The following is a 26,347-nucleotide window of genomic DNA, read 5'->3' as shown; positions in this document are numbered from 1 at the left end:
GCTATTGAATATCACTGAGTGCCTATTAAAGAGAGAGACTTCAGGGCAGGTGGAGTTTTAATTATTCAGAGCTCTACGCTGTCAGAGTCCTCGTGCTCCTTGAACGGCAGGACCACGATTTTACTTGGTCCTTGTACAAAGGAACAAGGAGGGGGCTCCTTGTGCCTTCTCTTCTTCCCATTGTGTACTGAGAAGGGGAAGTACTTGCTGATTCTTTGAATGGAATATTTTTGGGGAAAAGGGGACAATGCCTTCTTGTTGGCCAGTCACCCACTATGCTGTGAGGCTCCACAGATATAAATATTGACTGATTCTTGTTATAATTATGGCTTTCCATCTTGTGAAAAAAATTTTTTTTGCTGATCCAACCTGCTGAATTTTATTGGCCAGAAGCAAATAGAACACAAAAGTGCCAGTGCTTGTTGCATTTGCTGCTGCTTGTTGTAGCTTCCTGTTATTCTTGACCTCAGTGGCACATCTCATTATTGTGATGCCTGTCCCGTCAGGTGGGCTGAGCTCCCTTTCAATTTTGTAACATGGAATAGTACAAAAATACATGAATCTGGAGTCATCCACTGGAATGCAGCACAATTCCCCAAATTATCCAGTAAAGCCTGATTCATGGGTTTAACTAAAGATGCAAAGGGTCTAAAAGCCCATGCCAAGCTTTATATTTGTTTTGACTGAGATCATTGGGAGCTTTTGTTATAGAAAATCTCAGGGGCACTTTCTTGTTGGAGATTTGGGTGCATAGGGCCTGATTTTGCAATGGGCTTGAGTGCCTTCAACTCCCCACTGAAATCGGGATCACCTGAGAGGATTCTCACACGGCTGCATGGCAAAGTGGACTAAACACAAGACTGGCACTTAGCAAGTTCTGAGTTCTCATCCTAATTCTGTCACTGACTTGCTCAAGCAAAATGTTTAAATTCTCTTCCCAGGGGGATTGTGAAAATCAGCCAGTTTATTCAGCACTTTGAAGACCCAAGAGCAGTTTAAATGTTAACTCTGAGTGGCTCTCTTTTGGTTCTCTTTTGATGCAAATGTTTCTCTTCTAGCAAAATGCCATAAGAAGGAAACATCAACGTTCTGTTTTGGAGACCAAGGCTTGTGGAGATATTAGCTAATAGGAAAAGTATTTTTAAAATGTCTCCACTCAGCTCTGAACATCACTGTATGGGATTATGCTTTCTGCTCCCTGTCACAGCACTTGTCATCACATTTACTTCCTGTTGCAGAGGACTACTGTGGGAGTGGATAGATGTATTGCAAAAGAGAACCCTTCTGAAATCACATGGATGGGGAGAAAGTCTCAGACATTTGCCTCTTTCCTTATGATTTTTTAAGGGTTAGGTAATGCGTCCTTTTTTGAACAGGCTTCTTGATTTTGTTCAAACCAACTGATCCCATTTAGTAATGCTGCAGATTCCAGGAGTTAAGGAAAACAAACAGGAGGGGAGAAACAAATATGCAAACCAACATTTGTTTTTATGTTACGAAACATTGCATTTTAATATAATAATGTGGAGCAGCAGAAAGTGAGTATCAAAAAAAAAAATCACATTTTGCTTCAACTCTCTCACTAGTGATCGAACGGTTTTGCAAAGTCATCGTGAATATGTACCGCATGCACACAAAATCCACTTTCTTGCCCGTGGCCTCATCAGAATGATGAAAAACGATTGATATTTCACTCTCCCATTAAAAAAAAAAGGATGTATTCTAGGTGATCAGATGAGTGGAATTTTGCAAGGCTGCTGTATATGATGCACAGTCAACTTTATAAATATTTGTCTTGTTTAAAAACTAGTTGTTTTCAACCCTGCTGTGGAGAGTACTCCGTAATGTAAGCAACTTTGTTGCAAACCACAATAATAAACATAACATGAGGTTACATTAAAACTTAACCTCAACAAGTAGAATCCCACAGGATGCCTTCTTGGGAGAGCCAGGGGCTGTATAATAGGAAAACAGGGATGGGCTCACGGTGAACAAATGGGATTTGGATCTGAGTTCTGAACATCGCCGGATTTAGGGTATATTTAGGGGATTCTTTGGAACAAAAATGACTTATTTCTGCTTCACTCATTTAACTCTGAGGTGCTAAAAATGATTGCAGTGTGAAAGGTTTAAAGGGCAGTTTAATTCTGGAAAAGTGGCAGTAAAAAGGAGCCTCATTGGGTTCCATGTTTATTGCCTCACAATAAATTTCACTTCAGATGTGTTCACAAGAAAAAAGAAGGGTTTCTTTTTTTTCCTAGCTGCCATCCCTGCAGATTTGCCATGGGCTGTGACAGTCAAGCTGGATTCTTTTTATCTCAAGCCTAAAGGTTCTGCAGGCTAAATTATTCCCTCAATGGCATTTTTACAGTCTGATTGCTGTCATTAGTTTTGCACAGGTGTAATTTATTGGAGATTAGGGCCTAATCCAAGATCTAATTGAGGACAATGGAAAGACTCCCATTGACATCAATGGTTTGGGGATTCATAGAATCATAGAAGTGTAGGACTTGAAGGGACCTCAATAGGTCACCTAGTACAGTCCCTTGCACTCAAGACAAGACTGTCTACACTGGCAGGTTTCTGCACCACAAGTTATACCACTTTTATTAAACCACTGGAATTAAACAGCTGTTGCGTGTCCACACTGTGCTCCTAGTGATGCTAGAGCGCATTCACGTAAGCAGCTCTTGCGACGGCAAAGGCAGCAGTGCATTGTGGTAGCTATCCCACTCTGCAGCTGGCCGCAGGGTGCTTTGGGAAGGGTTTGCAATACATCAAATGATACAGGTTTCCCAATCCCATTGTTCCATGGGCATCCTACTACATTGCCAGCTGCTTTTCAACTGAAGGGGCGGGCGGTGGGGAAGTGAGCAACAGGGAGTGTGTGTGTGTGTGTGTGTGTGTGTATGGAGGGTGGGGAGAGACCATGTGTTTTGAGGGACAGAGGGTGTGTTAGCATGTTGTGTTGTAAGTTCAGACAGTGGCAGGAAGCAACCAGTCCTGAGGCAGGGGAAACCCTGACATCAGCCCCCACCTCCCTCCCTGGGTTCTCTGCACAGCAATATCTCTCTCTCTCTCTCTCTCTCTCTCTCTCTCTCATACACACTTGTGCATGTGCACACAAAGACACACACACACGGACACCTGCCTCTGTGTGCTTTGAAAGGGAAGGGGCGCCTATCTCCAGGGCAGCCAAGTTCAAAACAGTGAGCAGAGCGGTCACTTGAGGCATTATGGGACAGCTCTGGAGGCCAATTACAGCACAAAAAGCAATCAATTGTCTACACTGGCAAAGGAGTGCTGGAGCCTCTGCGCAAATAGCCTTATGACTCTCGTTGAGATGGTTTTTTTGCAGCGCTGCAACAGAGGAGTTTCTGTGCACAAAGTGGCTTGGCAGCGTGTACACGTCTGCAGTTGAGCGCGAAAAGCTGCTTTACTGCACAGAAACTTGCCAGTGTAGACAAGCCCTAAGTAATAACTAAACCATTCCTGACAGGTGATGAATCTACTTCTTGTTATGGCTACTGTCCAGTGCTCCTGCATCTCTCATTTATTACCATGATTTACAACAATATTGTGAGTATTATCAGTCCACACTGAAGTCAATGGGAACTTGGCATGATTTTTGCACTGCAGTATAGGGTCCTAAGTAGTTTTGGCTTCTAAGCAGGGAGTATTTGTCCCAGAAGTACCTGTTGTTAACTAGTGTGAGCAAGTATCTGCAAAATACTCTTTGTACTCATAAGCCCAGGAGAGAAAGGGGATGTGGAAAGGAGAAATAACATTTTTTAATATGTTGATATTGTAAGGAATGACAGAGAGCGATGTCAGCTCCCACCATGCTCAGAGGTGCATACTAGACAGACAGGTGTGGTTTCGTGATCTGAACAGGGTACTTTGAGCCAGGAATTCCTGAGGTCTGACTGGCTTTGAACTGGTCACTTGGGCCCCAGATCTTCCAGCACATTTTTAATTCTAAATAGGTGAATAATCTCAGATTGAAGTCAATGGGACTAATGAAAGTTAAACCCATACATACATGTTTTCAGGGTTGAGGCCTTAAACTCTCTACCACAATTTTTCTGTCTGTGAAATGGGGATAATCTGCATGGGTGTTGAGAGGATCAGTTAGGTAATGTCAGCAGAGAAAAGAGCTAATTATTATGTGCATGGCTACAAAAATGATCCAACCTCCAACATGACTTCCCCATCATTTCCCTCCCGCCCCCCCAGATATTCAGATACTTCCACTATGAGAAAGTATTTGGTGGATTGCTATTGCAAATCAATTAGTTTCAAGGTGTTTTTGACTTAACTATCATTTTCTTTTCCCTCGTTATTTGATGCTCTGTTGTGTGAAGTGCTCAGAGTGATACAAACTCATATAAGTTTCATCTTTGGGTGGGAGGTTCTTGGCTGTAACATTTGAAGTCAGTTGGAAACCCTACCATGACTATACCAAAATCAAATCTGTGTTTGGAGAGATTTCAGAGCAAGGAATTTTTAACCTTTAGGCTACAGCCATTTTCCAAGCTCAGAAGTGATTGGAACCTAGGAGCTCTCATTGAGGATGATGGGAGTTGCTGGGTGCTGAGCTTTGTTGGAGAAAACTGGCTACTAATGTATTATTTTATCTGAAGTTTCATGATGTTGAGCATCTGGAAAGAAGAAGGAGAGCTAGGACCATGTGACCTTTTTTGTTTATGGTTAGTTTTACAGTAGTGCCTAGATGCCCCAGTCTGGGATTGCAGCCCCATTGAGCTAGACCCTGTACATGAAGTAAAGAGACAGTCCCTGCCCTTACAATCTGGGTGGGTTAAACAAACATATTGAGAGGGACAAGAGCACCAGGCAACAATAATATTGTCATGCTAATGCAGGTCACTTCCGTGCAGGCAACAAGCAAGTGCTCTGTGGACCAGCAGGGCTCCACAGATCTTAGTTTGAGAACCCCTGAGAAGTGAATTGGGAGTCAATATATGTAAATGACTAGATGTTTCCCTTCCAGCCCTGAGAGGCAATCCCTGGTTCAGCACGACAGGAAAGGTGACTGAGATGTTGTTAAATGGATGCCTCTCATATAAAGGGAAAAGGCAGAATATTTAATGCTGGTACATCCAGAACTCATCAAACACAGGCTGCTAGGGATAATAACTAAACAGGAGAATTTAGAGTATTAGCCCTTTTCCCCCATCCCCTCCTTTTTTTCTTCCTTTCCAACCCAAGACACTGGCTGGTACAGAACACTGATAAGATGTTTTCCATTCCACTACCCACACATCTTGTCATCACTTTTCAATTTTTGCATTTTGCCCTCCTGATACAGCAGCTGTTAAATGTGGAATTCAGGGAACCAGGGAAGGCCACTAGTGTAGCATTTTATGAGCAAAACTTCTGGTGGAAATGTGATGTGTTGACTGGTTCTTACCTCAGGCAAAGGGAAATTTGAAAACAATCTATATTCACTATTATGGCAAGCTGTTCTAATTCCAGATGTCTTTGTAGTTTCTAATAATTCATTATCAGGTTTTCTTTTTCCTTCTGTTACTTGTCTGTCACAGGCTTCAATGCTTGGCAGTGTCCTAGGATTTTTTAAACCTGTGTTTGTAGTCTTAAGAAATGGGTTGAGGAAATGTTAATTTTGAACTCCTTGCCAAACTTTTTCATTAGCATATTAAAATCCATTAGGCCCAGAAACTCAGTTGGTATGCATTGGTGTAATAGCTGCATCAATGCCAATGGAGTTGTGCTGATTTACATGAGCTGAACTTTAAGTCCTAGTGTTTAGTAAAAAGAAAAGGAGTACTTGTGGCACCTTAGAGACTAACCAATTTATTTGAGCATAAACTTTTGTGAGCTACAGCTCACTTCATCGGATGCATGCTGTGGAAAGTGTAGAAGATCTTTTTATATACACACAAAGCATGAAAAAATACCTCCTCCCACCCCACTCTCCTGCTGGTAATAGCTTATCTAAAGTGATCACTCTCCTTACAATGTGTATGATAATCAAGGTGGGCCATTTCCAGCACAAACCCAGGTTTTCTCACCCCCCCCCCACACACACACACACAAACCCACTCTCCTGCTGGTAATAGCTTATCTAAAGTGACCACTCTCCTTACAATGTGTATGATAATCAAGGTGGGCCATTTCCAGCACAAATCCAGGGTTTAACAAGAACGTCTGGGGGGGGGGGGGTGTGTGAGAAAATCAAGTTGGGCCATTTCCAGCACAAATCCAGGTTTTCTCACACACACACACCCCCCAGACGTTCTTGTTAAACCCTGGATTTGTGCTGGAAATGGCCCACCTTGATTATCATACACATTGTAAGGAGAGTGGTCACTTTAGATAAGCTATTACCAGCAGGAGAGTGGGGTGGGAGGAGGTATTTTTTCATGCTTTGTGTGTATATAAAAAGATCTTCTACACTTTCCACAGTATGCATCCAATGAAGTGAGCTGTAGCTCACGAAAGCTTATGCTCAAATAAATTGGTTAGTCTCTAAGGTGCCACAAGTCCTCCTTTCCTTTTTGCGAATACAGACTAACACGGCTGCTACTCTGAAACCTGTCATTATGCAAGGCACTTAGTGTTTAGTAAATTAATCTCAACTGTAGAAGAGATCCTACAAACATTTCATTGGGAGGATCTAATTTTTCCAGTATGTGTTCAGCTTATTTCTAAGGATGAATCAGTCAAATATGTTGTAAATCCATTTAGGTTGGTGGTCTCAGCCCAGATTCTGATACACTGTGCATCTCTCAGTTCTAAACCATCTCAGATCTGGAAAGAACGTAGCCAGCCGATGGCTGGAGGATTATTCTGAACACTTTGTTGCACTGTTGGTGCAATGGGTGGATATGTGCAGCCTGAGATTCCTATTTTTCTGGGTAATAGAAAGAATGTGAAGGAAAATGTTATTACAGGTGGTTATGTGGAGGAGAAGGAAGTGGTCATGTGAAGGTACTGGTGATAGATGAGAACGTTGTGAGGAACACAGGAAATCCACAAACTGGAGGAAATGCTGTGCTTTGTAAGCAGGGATGAGTGAGCTCCAAATGGAACTCAATGGGCCAGATATTTCATTGGTGTAAATGGGCACAGGTCCATTAAAACTACAGGGAGCTACACCCAATTACACTAACTGATCACCTAGCTCAGTTTGCTTGGGCTGAGGTTATCCTCATTTACACCATCTGAGGATCTGGCCCACTAAGTTCCTTTCTTTAATACAGGAGTAAAAGTACAGAAGGGGGAGGCCATCTCCTCCTTACTTTGTGGCCACCATAACTCAGCTTGGTACGTGTTTGCTCTTCAAAATAAAGAAAAAAAAGAGAAATTTATTCTCACAAACTGTCTGCCTACCCCTTGTTTGGCTCCCCTTCGTTGGCAATTCTCCAAAGCAGACAACTGGCTGGCTCTATTCTTTTTTCAGTTGTCTAGTACTGAGGTCTTCTGCAAACACATTTTCCAGAAGGTACCCAGCATTCATGTTAGCCTTTTAGCCTGCCCCCCAACAACCTGGGGGATTTAATTGGGGATTGGTCCTGCTTTGAGCAGGGGGTTGGACTAGATGACCTCCTGAGGTCCCTTCCAACCCTGATATTCTATGAACCTAAGCCTCATGCCTACATCCTAGCATTCTAGCATTCTAATTACCCTAGACCTCCCTCCTCCTCCTCCTCCCTCCAAGCCATCTCCACAGACACAATGTTTTTTGTGACTTAGTTGTCAGTCTTTAAGTGATAAGAATTTACCAAAGACCACTAACTCATGTTAGGGTTGCTGTACGGCAACACTGCTCCAGGCCGCGCTTGCAAAGGGATAGTTTCCTGTGAGGCAGTCCCTCCCTGAGCTGCCTGATATCTCTAGCTGTTGCACAAGGGGGAAAGTCTTATTGAATTCTTTCCAGTACAAAATATAAAGGCCAAGGACTGTCTAGCCCAAAGTCTGACGCTCACTCGCTCAGTGCAGATGACGTAAACCCTCACTTCATCCATGATTTCACTTTAAAGGAACCATTCTTCATGCCACTTCCACTCCCTGCCTCTAGAATTCTGGTTCTCAACCTTTTAGGGCTCAGGGCCCATTTGTAAATGTTTATGGCCTGTGAATAGTGAATAGTCTGGGGAGTGGAGGCGTTGGAGTGGTTTTGGTTGGGTCCTGCCCCCTGGGCGGGTTAGATCCTGCCTGACACTCACCCCATAGTGGCAGCTGCTCTAGCTCCTGGGCTGTGGGGCTGCCTGGGCTTGGCTCTTTGCTCTGGGTGTTGCAACCTCCGGGGTTGTGGTGCTACTCAGGTTTGGCCCTGACCGGACCAAGTTTGTGTGAGTGGAATTGTAACCTAGCTTATGGGGTGGTAATGGGACTCGCTCAAATTTGTTCTATCTGGACTCCCGTCATCATGACAGCTGGGCCAAATCTGAGTGGGACCCCAGAGGTTGCAGTGACTGGAGCAGGGAGGCGAGCCCAGCCAGCCCTGTGGGACAGGAACCACAGAAGCTGTCATGTGACCCTTTGAAACATTCTGGCAACCCAATTTTGGGTCCTGCTCTAGAAGGTAAGATAGAAACCCTGCTCTAGAAGGTAAGACAGCCTTGCTGCACTCATTCTCTGTCCAGGAGAGAAGACAGTTGACTATTTTCAAGACCAGTGTTAATGTTTCTCCGTAAATTAATATGCTGAGTTGCTTATAGAGCAGACACTCGACTGTCACACTCTGCCAAGGTCCTAAACTGCCAGCTGCAGCATGTATCAGAGTCCCAGGAATTTCTTGTTTCCAGAACTAAGGTTTCTGGTGTGCCAGGATGCTCCCTCCAAGCCACTGGGATCTACACAAACTTCCCTTTCACAAGTTTTTATAAACATGCAAGTGACTTAATCTGCTAACAAAAAAGCCTGCTTGCATATTAAATTTTCTGATATCAATGTTATTAAATCAAATATTCTTACTGCCACAGGATCCAGGTCACGATCTAAGTCATCGCACTCAGTTAAATTTAAGAAATAAATTATTGAAACGCAAGTCAAATTGCTTCTCATGGATTGGTGGTTATTTATTTTTCTTGATGGGGAATTATTGAAAATTGATGTATGCAGTTGAGAACTTTCTCCCTATTGTAACCAACCTTTTACAGGTTGGATAGATTATTGTTTTAATAGCAGAGACTTGCATTTTGTAAACAGATGATGATTGTTATTGTCTGATCTTATCTACGGTTATAGCAAATATTTTATTTTTTTAAGCCACCTCGTCTTTATCTGCACACCATTTTTGATGACCGTTGACTCTTGAGAGTCATTAATAATAACCTCTAGCACTTATATAGCACTTTACTCCTCGACTGAGGTTCTTTGCCTACCATGGCACTAACTTAGAGGAACCATTGTATTTAGGACCTGTCAAATCACTGGAGAGCATAGTAGGCATCTTTCAAACAGAAAGGAAGGTTCCTTTTAAGTTCTCCACAAGAACAGAGAATGTGGGGCAAGAGCAATTTGGTAACGGAGCTTATCTGTTGGGTGGAAATTTGGAAGCTGTATAACCTAGAAATGTGTGGAAATTCAGCTGAGAGTCTCCTGACTGAGACAGAAAGTTTTGTTATCAGCTGGTGAGGAGGTAACTGTGTTGCCCTGTGCCTGACACTTCATGGTTGCTCTTGTGGGAGAGAAGACAGAAATCTCTGATGCAACTTTCTTGTATGAACTTTAGTTTTAGCTCTGTGTAAATTTATTTTAAATGCTGAACAAGGAGAGCAGCACTTGCTTATTTTCTGGTTGATAGCACTATTGGTCTTCTGTTGTAATGATCTGAGCGTTGGTAATTTTCCAGTCATTTTTTTTAATGGTGGTGACTCCTGAAATGAAGAATAGTCCTGAGATGGGGTCCAATACATAAGTGCAGTGCTGAATGTCATTAATGTAGCTCTGGATGCAGGTGGATGTTAGTGTATCAGTGTCAAAAGGAGAGGATGGAACAGGCTTTTGAAATTCTTCTGGGTAGGATATTTTGCCTGATTCTCTACTCCACTGCAATTGAATGGAGTTACACTGGTGTAACAGAGTAGAGAATGTGGCCCCAAGCCTTTCTGAATGGAGAGGATTGAGAAAGCAACTAATCTGTTTGCAGGAGTTGAGAATTAAGGCCCTGTATAAATGCCAAACTCGCTTAAAACTAAAGCTTGGAGGCTGGCATTGCTTTTTTAGTTGGATTATATGTGTAGTAATAATTACCATTCTGAAAATAAAATGTTTGCTGATCATTGTAGTGTACATGTCAGTGAGACTGATCCTAAAATGTCAATTTTTGTTACATTTGGCTTTCTTGTCAGCTATCCAAAAGGTATGTTGAAGAATAAGGTCCTAAATTTGCAAAGACTAACACACATGCTTAACTTTGTGCACAGTGAGTGGTCTTATTGAAGTCAACAGGTGAAATGATGGCCCCATTGAAGTCAATGGGAATTTTACCGTTGACTTGAGTGGGATTAGGGTTTCACCCAATGGACCTAGTCATGGTGCATAAAGTTAGCATGTGTGTAAGTCTTTGCATGGTTGGGGCCTATGTGTGTAGCAGAAAGAATAAAATATAATTGGCTACAGTCTGCTATTAGTTACACTGGTGTTAATCTGTAATACTTCTGGTGAAGTCAATGGAATAATCATGACTGACACTGGTTAAACAGAGAGCAGAATGTGGCCTTTTTTACGTTGGCATCTCTTTTTAAATTTTTCTTCTTCAGGATGTGTATTTTTTTTTTCTTTCAGACTCCTCAGCAGTACAGCCAAGCAGTGAATGAAAGCCACAAAGTTAACCTGTATTGTGCATTTCTGGATTATAGGTATGTTAAGTGCTTCTAAATGTCTTTCTTGGATGTATTGTTACTGGTTACCTATGGCGAATGTGACATCATCAATGCATGCCAGACCTGACAAATATTCCCTTTTTCTTGTGTTTATGGGAATTATTAAAGCAATGAAACCACAGGGTTTACCACAAAAATAGCTTCATAGTCAGAGGAAAGAGGAAGAGAAAACAGCTTCCTCTTATTGTAGGTGGGGAAGTTCTCATTCTATTCACTGATTTCGGGATAAAGCAGATTATTGAGAGAATGAAAAACATTGAGATGAACACATAAGGATTGATTTTGGTTGCACTTGTATTGGTCTTTTGCAAGCATAACTCAGTTCGTCCGGAAACATGAGTGTTGTAAATCGGCATAGCTCTACTGAGGTAATTGTTTCCACTGGAGTTCCTCCTGATTCACATTGCGTACAAAGGAGATCAGAATGAGGTGTATCGTATGCATTTCAGAGCAGTGAGTCATGTCTGGTACATATTCAATGATGAAATCAGATGCCACTGAATGCAAAGCAGGGCAAAAGTGCGCCTTAAGTTGCACTGTGTAAACAGCAAATATCCGCAAAGAGTGGCTATTTTTCTGCTCGCTTCGGGTAGCCAGGAATAGTATATCTGATGCATTGGCGATTTCTAAACATGCTGTTGATACTGAATTAATTGTGGAACAAGTCAAAATGAGCCCTGAGCCGGGACTGTCACATTTCTGAGTCATGGTATTCCAAGCACTATGCCGTGCAGCACTGGCAAGCAATTTTGTGATACCGCCTCTCCAATTCGCCTTTGGGCAAGATCAGCGTGCCTGTTTTATTAAAGTTTCACTGTGATTGCGTTGAGCTGTCCCAGCTGGCTGTAGTCACTAGCTTGTCCGCTTACTCACAAATTATAATAAATTAGAAACATGTTTTACTAAAGCTAGTCAATATGCTTCAGGGCATCATTCCCACAGTACGTGCTCTGGGGGGTTAGGCCCTGGAGGCGTTGCCTGAGGATGAAAGACGATCGTGAAAGTCCCTCCTTCCAAAATGAGAGGTTTATTTACCTCAACACGCTCTCTTTCTCAGATGTATTACTCCAATAAAAGGAGTCATTTGGCATTTGTATAATAGGAACAATATCGATACAATCCCCAGCTGGTATAATTCTGTGTAGCTCTGTTGAAGTCAACGGGCCAGGTCTTCAGCTAGTGTAAATTGGCATAGTTGTATTGAAGTCAATGAGCCAGATCTTTATATTGTTTATATCGGCATAGCTCCATGGAAGCCAATGGGCCAGCAAATTGGCATAGATCCAGTGAAAAGAGGTAACTAAATGCTGAATTTGACCCTCTCTCTCTCTCTCTCTATTGTTGTTAGCCCACAATAGTTTTTTCAGACTTGATATTGCCCAGCTTACTTGAATGTTGAGTTGTGGGTGATTCCACTGAAACCAATGGGAGTGTTCAAGGAGAGTGAGGCTGGTAAAAAACTGGTCCTTGGTAGTATTATTATTATTATTTTACTACACACAGCTGTTTGCCACCCAGACTAATATATTTTACTACACACAATCATTTGCCACTTCGAGTGCTGCAAACCACTCATCATTCCAGGCTTAGAAACACACCATGCAATATGGTTTACTGTGATTTGCTGCCATCACCATTAAACAGTCAGCATTTACTATCAGTTACTGTTCCACAGTATGTCAGAAACCACAATTATTTCCTGTGCTAAGTGTAAGGAGAAGCTGCTCTATCTCAGCGGTGACTGTCAGTAACTTTGGACTTTCTGACGTACTGAAATTGGAACATGAGTGCTGAGAGCATGTACTTTGATTTCGATGTAATTAGGGTCCTGGGTAATATGAATGTTGATTACTAACTTCCATGATCAGCACACCAACTTCAGTGCTCAGATAAAGAATACCAGGCAAACCATTTAGTTCTAGGCTGCTATTTTCTTTCTTGTGTTGTATCTTTCTGGAGTGTTTTAATGTTTGAAAGTTGCATTGAAAAGTTGTTGTGACGTGCTTCATTCTTTCTGCTGATGGCTGCATATGGTTATTTCTTTCCCTTTTAAAATGATCTTTACATTTGCAGCAGAAATGTAGACTTAACCTGCATGTTTAGTGTTACAACTGCTTTGTCAAAGTTTATAAATGGACCTGTCAAAGGAAACCTCTGGTCTTTGTGCAGATATTTGCCTGGTTGATTCTTGGTAGCTAAACTTTAGAAAAGAATTTGTTTAAGAAAAATAAATCTTCTGTTTAATGAAATTCATGTCTAATTAGTGCCATGAGAGTCAATTTTAATAGGGATCTCTCTCCATTTCCTGTGTGCTTTGCAGCAATGGAAGTGCCATGTGGTCTAATGAAGGCTGCGTGCGTGATAGCGGGGACCTCAACTATTCCGTCTGCCTGTGTAACCACCTCACCAACTTTGCCATTCTGATGCAAGTTGTACCCCTGAAGGTAAGAGTAAACAACGGAGTAAATCTGGGTTGTCAAAACTGAGCACAAACCAATTCAGCCACTTGTATGGATTGAAATACTTTTTGAAGACAGAGATCCAAATTCAGCCCTTTTTTATATCTCACTTTCAGCCACACAATATAAGGTGGCGGGTGGCCGGAGAAGAATTGGGACCATTTTGCTCAAGTATCTAAGCTCTGTTGCAAAATTCAGAGTTTGCTCTTGGAAATGTTGTATTCATATTTCTTTCATTCTTTTTCTTTTTTAACTGAAACGGAATGTGGGATGAAAGACACTGCAGTCAGTAGGAATCAATATGTGCTGTACTTAATTCTCATCCCACTGGTATTCTAGCCCTTAAATAACTGGGCAGGAAAAGCACTTACAGACATGCTCCATAGAACACTCCTATACTGGCCAAGTGGTACATAGGCTAAAAGATGAGTGATAGGTCTTTTCTATCTCTAATTTCTTTGATTCAGTTTCAAGACAGAGGACATCTGAGACATGACTGTTTAGGGTTGGGGTGGCGAATCACATGAGGTGGATCAGGGAGGATTTACAGCAGCAGAGATATGTGATAAGTTGGGATTCCTGCCTGGAGCAAGTCCCAATCTCTTCTGCTTCCCAGCTGGTCCCCGAACATGTATTCTGCTAGTGACTGGGAAGCAGTGCATCCCCTGCACTTATGTTCCATGATGCACATGATGCTCTTTCCTCACCTGGCTGCAGAGTTGGGTCTGGTTTGAGAAGAAACAGAATGGGATCAAAAGAGAGTGGAGGATGAATATCCTTATCTACAGTTGCTCATTGTATTTACTTGACTTCTTTGTTCAAAGAGTTAATGATTATATGCTTTTTTTCACTGTGAATATATAACCATTCCTATCAGCAGGGGATAGGCTTTTTGCTTCCTACTCACAGTACTGAATGGTTTCAGCAGAACTTGTCCAATGCCAGTTGGCGAGGCAAGGACTCTCTTGGCCACATCTGTCTCCTCACTAACCTTATTTCTGAAATTGGCTTACCGGGAAATATGATCCCTAGTGGGACATACAGAGTTCTTTGTCAGACCTGATAGCACGGATGCATTGACTATGAAGTAGTGTGTCTGACTTCTGTGTTAATGGGTATGAATGATGAGTTTGCTGTTGTTTCAGATAGTGGCTTTGCCATGAGACTGCTGGCAGGTTTGCAAATGGGTACAACATACTCATGAGAACAGCACAGAATTTGTTGCTAACGGAAACACAATACAAATCAACTGGCAAATAGTGACCCAATTTAAAGGAATTTTAATCAGTACTAAACAGCACATCAAGGTTTTCAGAAAATGAATGATTCATAATGTAACTTGCCATCTTTTCAGGAGTAGATGCTATATTAATATTATAAGAAGTATTAATCAAATCTTGCTTTCAATAAGTCAGTGACAAACTCAATGTAACTCCACAGAAGTCGGAATCAGATTCTAGAATGGCAGTCACTCTAATACTTTGCTTTTTTTAGTGTCTTATCCAAAGAGCTTATTAAAGCCCCAGAACACTCCTGAATTATTATAGCTATTTAACAGATGAGAGAAATGAGGCATGGGGGGGAAGAGGGGTTAAGTAACTTGTGCAGTGTCACATGACTGTCATTGTGGAGGTGTCAGAGTAACAGCCGTGTTAGTCCGTATTCGCAAAAAGAAAAGGAGTACTTGTGGCACCTTAGAGACTAACCAATTTATTTGAGCATAAGCTTTCATGAGCTACATAGTGAGCTGTAGCTCATTAAAGCTTATGCTCAAATAAATTGGTTAGTCTCTAAGGTGCCACAAGTACTCCTTTTCTTATTGTGGAGGTGGTTATTAGTTCTGTAGTTAGCGACTTAGTTGTTTATTTACAAAAGCATCTAGAAGCCCAAGATGATATCAGGGCATCACTGTGCTAGTTGCTGTACATATACGTAATAAGTTCCTGCTCTGAAGAGCTTGACACCAAAAGAGACCAGAGGAACAAAGGGTGGCAGAAAGAAACTATTATTATCCCCTCGTTACAGAGGGGGAACCGAGGGACGAAGAGAGATTAAGTGACTCTCCCAGGATTACACTGGAGGTCTGTAACAGAGCCGGGAGTTAAACCTAAATATCCTGAGTCCCACCCTAGTGCCTGAACCATCGGGCTAGAAGAAAGTGAGTTAGTGAAAGAGTTGGATGTAGCACTGAAGAATCTGATTCTCAGTTCCCCTGCTCTAACTAGTAAGCCACATTTCTAATATAATTTTATTTGTAATGTTTCTTTTGTTTAGTTGAGGAATAATTCAGACTCTCAGTCAAGTCACACACAGCAGACAGCCCCCCCCCCATCCCCACACAGATATGAACAGGTTTGTATCCCCAGGCTTCCCAATAACTGTAGCTGGGCAACTCTCAGATGTGTTTTTGAGTTCCCTTGAAGCATGTTCAACATTTTTAGTTTGTTGATGCTAAAATGTATCATGACAGATATTATCCAACCAGTCAAATGCTGTGTGGTATTGTAAGATTAACTGATTCTATTCTTGGAAATGGTTCTGAATGGTCTAACACTTAAATGAATTGCCCAAACAGAATCCAGGAGTTATGATTAGCCAAAAGCTGGAATAAGTTTTAATATTGTGAAATCTTGGCAACTGGGGATCAAGCTTGTGTATTTTGGCCAAACTCCTTGCAGTTGATCAAGCATGTACCTTCTTAAGGAGAACTCAACGACAGTAAATAGAAAAGGCTGGAACCCTGAATAAATTGTCCTATTCCCCATAGTCACTTAATCATGATTTTGTTTTCAGTATTGTCACTGGTTTGCTTTTTCTCTCCCTGAATGTTCTGTCCTAGTGTGTGCTCCATTGCCAATGTTTGCATAAGTTCTCCGTATTTGTGTTACTCTGGAGTATTTTTTTCCCCTTCTTTCTATAGAACTATTCAAAAAACAGCAGAAATGTTCCTGAGATGCTAAATGGGTGAGTGGGATGCTCAGACCTAATCACTCTGATGCAAGGAAAACTTCCCTACGTTGTAATAGACAATGTCAGAGCTCTGGAAAATCTATCTGAATAGTTCTCCTGGACATTTAAAAAATCTGATTCCCTTAGGCCTCTACTGAATCCTTATGCCCTCTGCTTCGGAATACAATTTTCGACAAGGGGCATGGAGTGAATCAATAGCTCTTTAGCAGTCAGCAGAACGAGTTACGCACTGGAAGCTGAAAGGCATTGCCCTGTGATTGTGCACCCATTGTGGAAACCATGTGTTCCCTTGTGCAAATCTGAGAGATTTGGAAATGTTTGCAGCGGTTCAGAGTGGGCAGGTGAATGATGAGCTGCCAGATGCTCATTTCTAACCTCTCCAGGATCAGCCAAGGTTCAGACTTTGTTTTGAGAATTCAGAGTTAACCACTTGCCCACAAAACACAGGTTCCAGCCAGAGGGCTCAACCATGCCATTCAGATGCAGTTCTGGATTGGAAATTGTACAGAGTCAAAGTAGCCCAGGGAAACTCGGCGAGGAATACTACTTCCTTGGCCCGTAGAGTGAGAATGCTTGCTGCCCCATCTCTTCAGATGGTGTGGAATATGTCCTCTTGCTTTGGTGTAGGGAGGTGGGTATGGGGAGTATATTTTGAGACAGGACCCCAGCATGCAAGGCTGTGGAGACAGGGCAGTCAGGGAAGGCTGCCATAACTTAGACAAATGCCCCCCTCCACCCTGGGCTGTCTAAATTCCTCTGGGGGCTACTGTAGGATTGGAAGGGTTTAAAGCTTAAAGCTGCCTTAATCCCCTTTCTCACTGTGCTGTGAGTGCTGCCTCTGTGGGGGTTGGCACAAAATCCCACCCTGGAGCCTTAGAACTTTGACCAAAGAGCTTCATTTTGAATTGATAGCCCCAAATTATCTGTTTTTATTTATTAGTTAATTAAAAACAGATAATAAATCTAGATGGGGATGTAAAAATAAGAGGGCAAAATCAGCACCAGCTGGGAAAGCATCCATTGTGCTTGTCATGAAACCAAATCTGAGTTAAAACAAATTTGGTAATTGTTTCACCCATATTAAGATATCTTTACATTGTGTCTGGGGTGAGGTTATGTGGCAGACAAAGACAAAACCACCTAGTTACTGAGCTTTATAAACAGGCGATGCTCAGTAGTATCTTCCTAAGAAATTTCCTAAAGAGTTTTATCATGTGCCAAAACAAGAGAGCCTATTGGAACCATTAAATACTGTAATATCTTCCCCTCTACTCCCTAGAAGTCTGTCAGTGAATGATATAATACTGTGGGTTATAAATGTGTATAAATATTTATTCACCTTTGGAGCAATTTGGTGCTATCAAGTGCATGATATATGGTTTAAAAAAAATGCTGTAATCTCCTGTTTGCATGACAGACTGTCGAGGCTCCAAGGGAGTTGTTCTAGTCAAAAATATGTCAGATCTTGAATATTTATATATTCTTTTATGCCCCCCTTCCCTTAAATTAGAACTTTCATATCGGCTTAGATATGAAAGAAAGGAATGTGGGTGACAGAAAATAGTTTTTTGACTAAATGAAAACTTTCCTGAAAAGTGTCTGCTTTCCATGGAAAATTTTGATGCATGAAAAACAAAAAAAAAAATTGGCTGAAAACTGAAATGTTTCCATTTATAATTCATGGGAGTTTAGTTCAGGTTCTGTATGGTCCAGTTTCCCTGCATGAGCAGGACAGACTAACCAGGCTACATCTGTCAAGACAGCCAGTGACACCTCTGATGTATGTCCTCCCCGCACCAAGAAGGGAGAAAGTCATGCATCATGGGAAATGTAGTTGGCCTGAAGTCAGTCACCCAAAATCATTGGTCTGTGCATCTACTCTGCCTGGCTTAAGGTGTAGTGATCTGGGGTTGCCATTTTAGAGACTACACAGGCATGCGGGAAGGTGGGGACACAAGTGAAGGGAGCTGACCAGATATAGGGGAACCTATGAAGTTGGTGACCTGCATGTACTTAGCAGCTTCAGCATTGGGGAAAATAGTCAGGAGGAAACTACATTCTTTGGTAAGAATTCTATATATTCCAGGGCAGGAGAGTAAACAGCAGGCAGGCAGAAGAGCTGTTCAAGCTTGTGACGGGGTTGGGACTCACCACCGCAGCACCTCCTGCTGTTCACTCTGGGAATTAGCTCAGTTCATGCAGAGCACCCTCTGCCGGTGGTGTCCTGTCCATCTCTCACCCTAGATTGGCATCTCAACCCACGTTGCTCCCAGCTTGCACCGTCCTCTTCAGGACACTGCCCACTGCCCTGGTCTCACCCCCTTCCAGGGGTTTGGTGTTATCAGCAGTTCTTCTCTTTGCCCCAGCCACAATGGCCAACCACACCCCAAAGTCTAACCCTTTTTGGCAGGGGTCCAGTGCAGTCTGTGATGGCCGCTCCTAATGGCCAGGTGGAAGTGCAAGGGGGGGACCCAGGCCCACCCTCTACTCTGGGTCCTGACCCAGGGTCCCTTTGGCAGCAGCCTTCCTGCCTGCCCTCCTTCTTTCCCTTTGTCCGTCTCTCTCCCTGGGCCGTTTCCCCTTCAGCCCCTTTACATCAGCTAGGCCCTTTTTTTCCCTTCCCCACCCCACCCCACCCCACCCCACCCCACCCCACCCCACCTGCGCTGCGCTGCGCTGCGCTAGTCTCCTCACACAGGAGACAGACCTTCACCCTCTGAAAGCCTGGGAGAGACTGCCTGCTCCCTTCATGGGCAGCCTTTATATAGGGCCTAATAGCCCTGATTGGCTGGCTGTAATACTGGCCCTGATTGGCTCTCTAACAGGCCCTCCCTGATTGGCTGCCGCCTTGCACAGCCGCTCTGGCCTTTTGTAGCCCAATCTGGCATGGGGGTGGGGCACCGCCCCACCACAAAGCTAAAGGACAATGTTGGCCTAAGGACAAATGGATATACACTGGCCATGAATAAATTTAGGCTTGAAATTGGAAGAAGGTTTCTAACCATCAGAGGAGTGAATTTCTGGAACAACCTCCCACTTAGAGTTGTGGGGGCAAACAACTGAGCTAGCTTTCAGATGGAGCTTGATAAATTTATGGATGGGATTATGTGCTGGGCTGACCGCAACAACAGGGGACTAGTCTGAATGACCCAGAAGGTCCCTTCCAGTTCTGTGTCCTGTGTTCCTATGCAGTTCCATCTCGGAGCTACTAAAACTGTTTGCCTTTCTTTGGTAGGTTTTTCTTTTTTTAGCCACATCTCAGATATTTAGAGTGAACAATTTGCCATTCACAATCTGAGAAAGAGACAGCTTCTCCAAGCAGTGCAAAGCCAGGATCTCTCTGAGCCGGCAACGTTGGAAATCAGAGACACCCCTGGGTAATAACCTGCTATGTAAATTCTTACAGTAAGTGTATCTAATGATGGAAAATGCACAGAAAGTGGAGTGAAGACTTGTTAGTTGACAGCAGAGTGCCAAAGACAATGAATGTTTCTTCTGAATTTCTCAAAGCTTGAGCAGAAAATGGCAAAGGGAAGCAGGTGTTCAAGAGACTGGATGTGCAAGCATTGATTGCTATTAAAGGCTATGGCAAGCCGCTGGTCCAGCAGGGGGATTTTTACCTGGAGAATGGATTTCTACAGTCTGCCTTCAGATTTTGTTTTGCTTTGTTTATGTTCATAATTCTGAGAATCACACTAATGACTAGGAGTGTCACATTTCTGAGCTGATGACAATGAACTGTCTCTGTAGGGGTTTTGGTTTAGACCTTTTTCCTCAATGTGATTTCAATGTTATTATCTCCTAATGATTATATTGGAGAAGAAAGCAAATTGACATTTATAAAAAAAAAAAAGACAAAGATCCTTTGATTCCTCTCAGTCTGAATGGCTGATGGGTTAGATTCCAAAGGAATAAAAGAAAATATAAAATGCCCCACTCCACACACACCATCAAGGCATTCAGGTGATACCATCAGCCCTGAGAGTTCATGTCGTGTTCTTGGCCCCAGGATCCCAATGCAGACTTATAGTCTAATATTTGACCTAAAGATTTACGTATATTAAGGTTAACATAATGCTGCACATGGTTAAAAAGCTTCTCTGTGGTTAGTTTCATTTCTTTTTAGCCTTCCATATTCCAGGTCTCTGTCTTTTGTTCTCTACTGCAATAAGAGCATGAGCCAAAGTCCACTGGCTTCAATGTACTTTGGATCAGCCCTGATCTCCCCCACCTTGATAGTACTAATCCATTTCTTTCCATACCCAATGCTTTCTGAAAGCCACATACACATTTTTATGTATACTTTTCTAGGTCACTTTATTAGTAGGACTTTGGATACCAAATTATAATAATAAGGTTGTGATGCAGGGAGCGGGGAGTGTTGACCTGGGAATGTGGCAGGGGAGTTTCACTGGGGATGGGATACCTGAGAGCCTATAACCTGAGCCGGGAGGGGGAGGGGGAGGTAACACCTCTGCCCTGGAAACCGGACAAAGGCTGCAGGAGAGAGCCTGCTGGGGCGGGGGGGGGGGGAAGTGGGGGGCGTTGGTTGGTTTCAGTTTGGTGCTGGGTGGTGGAATGCAGGGAACCCCAGCAGTCTGAGCTCCCTGCCCCGCCCCCAGAAGGACTTGAATGAGGGGTCCTGGTGGTACCCACAAGCTCTGTTTTAGACTGTGTTCCTATTGTCGAATAAACTTTCCGCTTTACTGGCTGGCTGAGAGTCACAGTGAATCCCAGGAAGATGGGTGCAGGCCCTGGACTCCCCCACACTCTGTGACAAAAGTAAAGACCTTTCTTTGTGACGGGGCTGTGCGTTTAGGTTGTGCAGGAACCTATCTCAATATTTGTGTTTGTTTGTCCAATGGACTTTATTTTGCCCCAGGGAGCCATTTACAGAGTCAAAATTATATGAGCTATGATCTTCCCACAGTGTTTTCTCATGAGGAACTGAAGTGCCATGAGAATAAAAATATCAAATGCTTCTTTTAGAGCTGTATCGGCCAGACTCTCCACTGGGCTTAGTTTTGGCTGAGCTCAGCACAGCTGGGGGTCTAGCAGGGAACTGGTTATGGGTCCTTGATTCTCTGGCTATACCTCTGCCCCAGGGCAGGTTTGACCAGCCTGGGAGCTGCTCTAACTTATGACTGCTGGTAGTGATCCCCAAGAAACCATTCCCCACGTAGGCATGCGAAAGTATCCATATCCCCATTTGTAGATGCAGAAACTGAAACACAATGAGGTAAAGAGGTAAATTTTAAAATCTGGAAGCATAAGCTATACATCCTGAAATGAACCAGCACCCTTATTACAGTGCCCGGGGCAGCAGTTCATGGTGAATGGGGGCTTGGAGTGCCATTAGCTGAAGCTGAGAGCTTGGCCTACAAGTGTGCTTGAGCACTATTGCACATTTCAAACTAGTTTGAGCAACAGCAAAGACACACAAAGACAAGTCTTGCCAGAGCACTGAGTGCGAAGAAGGAATACTAATAATACTGCTGATCAGCTCAACAGCCATTTATATAGTTTAGCTGCCTTCAGTGAATGCCAGGAATTAACACTTGTAACAATTTTATTTCAGGAAAGAAGTAACAATGCTGGAAAAATTTGCAACCATGTGGCACTCAGATGTTAGGCTGGCACCAGTCTGTTAGCTTAGTGATGAATTGGCACCAGGCAAAGCTGAAATTATTTGTCTTTATCACTCTGCTGTTATGTCCATATCATGCTTGGCTGACATTCAGGTTTGCTGACTGAAACACATTTATCATATTGGTTTAAGGTTGAGAAGTAATAACATTTGCTAGAATTTTGTAACGAGTAGGCATTAATAAATAAAAAAACCCTATAAAGATAAGCCAAATATTCTTTAAAGGCCAAATTTCCCCCTTTATTTCATTAGTGGAGTTACATGGATGTAATTAAAGTCAGAACACGGCTAGAATTTGGAACTCGAGCGAGAAAAAAATCTGTTTACCTCTGTAATCGTGTTATTAAAAATAAGGCTGCTATAAATGAAGCCATATATATGGCTTTGTCTGCCTAGATTGGGCATTCTGAATATGCTGGGCAGATATTAACTAATTAATCTTGACAACAACCCTGGAAATTCAGTAAATATTATGAGCCCCCTTCTAAGCAATTTGTCCAAAGCCACGCAGCAAGTCAGTAACAAAGCTAAGATCTCAGGAATTCCTGGCTTTGTAACTCCTTGCTCAGCCTACCAGACCGTACTCTACTGCAGGCTTGGGGCCTGATCCAAGACTCATTGAAGCCAGTGGGAGTCTTTCCATTGACTTCAGTGGGCTTTGGATCAGGCTTATAATGGCTACTACCCTGCCTTTGAGTAGTGATGCAGTGATGGCAGCCAAAGAGATCTTCCACCTAGTTGAAGAGAATTCAAGGTTAGGGTTACCTTGACTTAAGTTTGCTTTTTGCTGGCATAAACCAGAGCGCAAGGCACCCACAGTGGCAAGGCCCCCCTGGGTGTGATTGCAGTAATGCAATATGGTGGCAATCCTTCCTACTGCCTGGAGAGAGCTAGCGCAGCCTGAAAGGTGGGTAGCAGTGGCATGTTGAGGTATGTGTGTTGATGTGGGGAAGCATTTTCTCAGTACCTCTCCTCGGCAGCCTCTGTTGGCAGCACTCCTATTGAAACCCCATACGAAGGCAAGTGGTGGTGGACCTTCCTGCCCCAGTCCACCACCAGGACACAACAGTCCTTGCCAGTTAAGGCAAATCCAGCCCCAAATAATCTGACAGCTTCAAGCACAGGGGGGAGAAAGAGGAGCATAAAATATGCACATGGTGGAAAGTTAAACTGGAGCCTGATAAATCTGATGCTGAAAGAAATTCCTGCTGAGGAGGAGCATGTCTGTCACAAGGAGCTTCTGAGGCAGCAGAAATGAAAAATAATGAGCAAGCCACAGTCCAAAGAAAGCTAAGGCACAATTATTTTATTTTGGGCAGCTCCACTTAGACTTATCAGCCAGTGGTGCCCTCTGTCAGGTGCCAAGGAACATGCTAGCTGTCTGGCAGTTTTTATTTTTACAATGATCCAACAAATACGCATCATGCCAGGCTATTTGTACCATCTGTCACATAAATGTCATTTTAGCAAAAGGAGGGTGGACACCTGGGGATATCAGTGCTCAGACACCATTTGAAAGGGGAATTGCTGGCTTCTGCAGCAAAATAGGAGCCTTTATGGCCAGGAGATTGGCGCAAGTGTGACACAACAGTTCTCTTTGCGAGTCCTAGAGTATTCGTCTGAATTTTCTCCCAAGTGGTACCTCTCCTTTCACATTCTCTCTGGCATTACTGAGAATCCAAAGGGTGTGGGAGATGAATGTGAAAACACCAGGGCTCTGTGCTGAGTAAATGCTAGTTGATAGTCCAAAGGAAATGGTGCCACATGACATGGTGACACTAAAAAGCAAGTTGACAGAGATTCCTCCATGACACACTTGAAGTTCACATGTGGATTTACATTTCTATTTCATGTGGTTCTGAGCAAAGTGCATATAAAAGCCCTGGCTGCAGATGAATTGCTTTGTTCTCTTTGCCTCTTTAATGTCTTCAGCTTGTCAGAACAAAAAGAAAAGGAATGTCATGTCTTTGTGAAGCTGCACCTGTACCAGGGGCCATTGCCATGGTGTTCCTCCCATACCAGGCTGTGGTCCAATGTACCTATTGCTGGAACTGGCATGGGTGAGCCCAGGCCCACCCCAAGCTGAAAGACCCCTCCCTCAAACGAGGGGGAGGAACCACTGAGCCCAGTCAGCAAATGATTATGGGGGACAAACAATGAGAAAACAAGGACTGAAGTGAAGGTCACAGGGCCAGCAGAAGGGATCCAGTGGGGAACACTGAGCAGAGAATGCTGGAGAGCACCACAGTTTCTCAAAGGGGTCTGAGGAGATAGTGGATGTGACCCAGAGGAGCTCTGTCGGGATGCATGAAGTGACAAGGGACTGGAAGTAGGCCCCAAGGTCACGGAGCGGTCCCCCCGTCGAGCTTCCTCCTCCTCGTATGATGAATGGCCATCTTGCCATTGACAGGAGGAGGTGGATGAGGAGCACTTGCAACACTGTGGGGCCACGTACGGTGCATGCAAATGCAAGGAGGGGTGGGGCGACGTGCAGCAATGACACACCCTACACAGATGTGCACCAAAGACTCCCTTCTGTGGCCCAGTGTAGAGGGCAGACCCATCGGCTACTCTCTAACCAGTCCCACAGCCAGCCCGCAGACAAACCCCTGGAGGCCTGCAGAGCCATCCTACCTAGCCTCTGCTTTCTGCCCATTCCCTGCATAATGCAAACTCAGCATTTTTTACCATTGTAGCATCAGAGAAGGAAACGGGGTTTATCTATAAGTGATGCAAGCAGAAAGGGATTCTGTTTTCTAGTGCCCTCTACTTACATTGTGAGCTTTTTAGGGCATGGACTGTCTTCTTGTTATGTGTTTGTACAGAACCTAGTACAGTGGCGTCCTCCTCCATGACTGAAGCCCCTAGGTGCTACCTCAACACAAATGCAAACAATAATTAACACCACCATCGCTATGCCCACCAGTTTCTGACAGTAGATTACTTATTAGCACAGTTCATTGATTCAGGTTTTAGACCTCAATCTGGCAAAACACTTAAAGCGTGTGTTTAGTTTTAAGCATGTGGGCACTCCTATTGAAATCAATTTAAGCAAACTTAATGTGAAATTATCACCTTGATTTAGGCTCAGAATAAAGCATGGTGGATTATCAACAGCACATCATGGGGTCATTGCTTGCAAATAACCACAGACCCACACATGTACTGTATACTACAGAATTAATTGCATGTAAACAGTCTTTAATTTTTAATGATAGTTGATGATTACATCCAAAGAAAATATTAGAAATCTTCCTTGTGGAAATTCTTTGTAATACCCCTGGAGGAAGGAGTTTGTCACAGGAGTAAAATATCAAGGAGAGTTAAACAAAATGGAGCAAAATCCTTTTGTTATTCAGACATAAAGCAGGGGTAATCCAACTCATCACCTCCACTGAAGTCAGTGGTAAACCAGGGATGAATTTAGCCTAGTCTGCTTCTATAGATCCTTTTTAGGTAACCTGTAGCTGTGAGAAATTGCTTGGTACTTAATCAAAGTAATAATGTTAAAATCCCCAGTAGAAATAGGGTTCAGATGATTAAAGAAGCGTTTTGCGTTTCCGTAACTAACAAATGACTTTGTTTTTCAACCTGACAGTCTGTAGTGCTTGTTCCATAATTCAGAAGGGGGACTCAGTCAGTATGGTTCAGACTATCTGTCAGGAACCACAAAAGCATGTACGAACGGGGAAAAATATGAAGCTCCAGATCCTGCAGTTGGAACTATGTTGGCAGACCCTTGTGTCTATAGGAAAACCTGGGGCACAGAGACCTGGCTGTAGGGATCCAATTGCAAAATCAGAGCCATAACATTCTCTTTGTGAAGGTAAGTGGATGGTTTTATTTTTTTACTGTTACAGGTTGATATAGGTGACGCCAGTTTTAGATGGCATGGGTCGTGGAAGAAGAACGAAGTAATCTTTAAATAAAGTGTGTGTGCGTGCGTGTGTGTGTGTGTGTGTAAGTAAATGTATGGGTTTGGAACGTTATTTCCTTAAAGCAGATACTGCAGTTTTTACTAATCAAATACCACACTCAAAGGACCTGAGCAGTTACAGTCTAAAATGATAGCCTGTCTTCTCAAACTTTGTAGCAAGCTGAAATTCAAATTATGTGCTGTAATGGGACAATAAGTAATGGGACAATAAAATGGAACTGTCATGGCTTTCTCTCTGATCCCTGGTGTGCTGCAATTAATACTTTTCAGCCAGTTTCTCATTGTTGGGGATGTGAAAATGTCCTAGCTCAGTCATTTTTCCTTTGTGTTGCATATTTGAAAATTAGGTAAGCATTGTCATATTTTTCTCCCTTTTAATGACCAGTGACAGTAGCCAAACAGATCTTTTCAGACAGTTTGGACAAGCCTTACCCATCCAGTGAACAAAGACAAATCTGCC

General features: G+C 43.1%; 1 protein-coding gene across 3 annotated transcripts in view; it reads left to right on the top strand.

Annotated features, from left to right (window-relative positions):
* The window catches only part of ADGRD1 (adhesion G protein-coupled receptor D1), a 242,185-nt gene that overhangs the window by 121,767 nt on the left and 94,071 nt on the right, over positions 1-26,347 (top strand). For all 3 annotated transcript variants that reach the window (XM_073312940.2, XM_073312941.2, XM_073312938.2), the window contains 2 exons: positions 10,777-10,850; positions 13,195-13,318. In XM_073312940.2, the coding sequence (XP_073169041.2) occupies positions 10,777-10,850; positions 13,195-13,318 (198 nt within the window). The remainder of the gene's footprint in view (positions 1-10,776; positions 10,851-13,194; positions 13,319-26,347) is intronic.

The sequence above is a fragment of the Lepidochelys kempii genome, chromosome 15 (genome assembly GCF_965140285.1).
Source record: "Lepidochelys kempii isolate rLepKem1 chromosome 15, rLepKem1.hap1, whole genome shotgun sequence".
Taxonomy (NCBI): domain Eukaryota; kingdom Metazoa; phylum Chordata; order Testudines; family Cheloniidae; genus Lepidochelys; species Lepidochelys kempii.
This window is presented reverse-complemented; position numbering and strand designations above follow the sequence as displayed.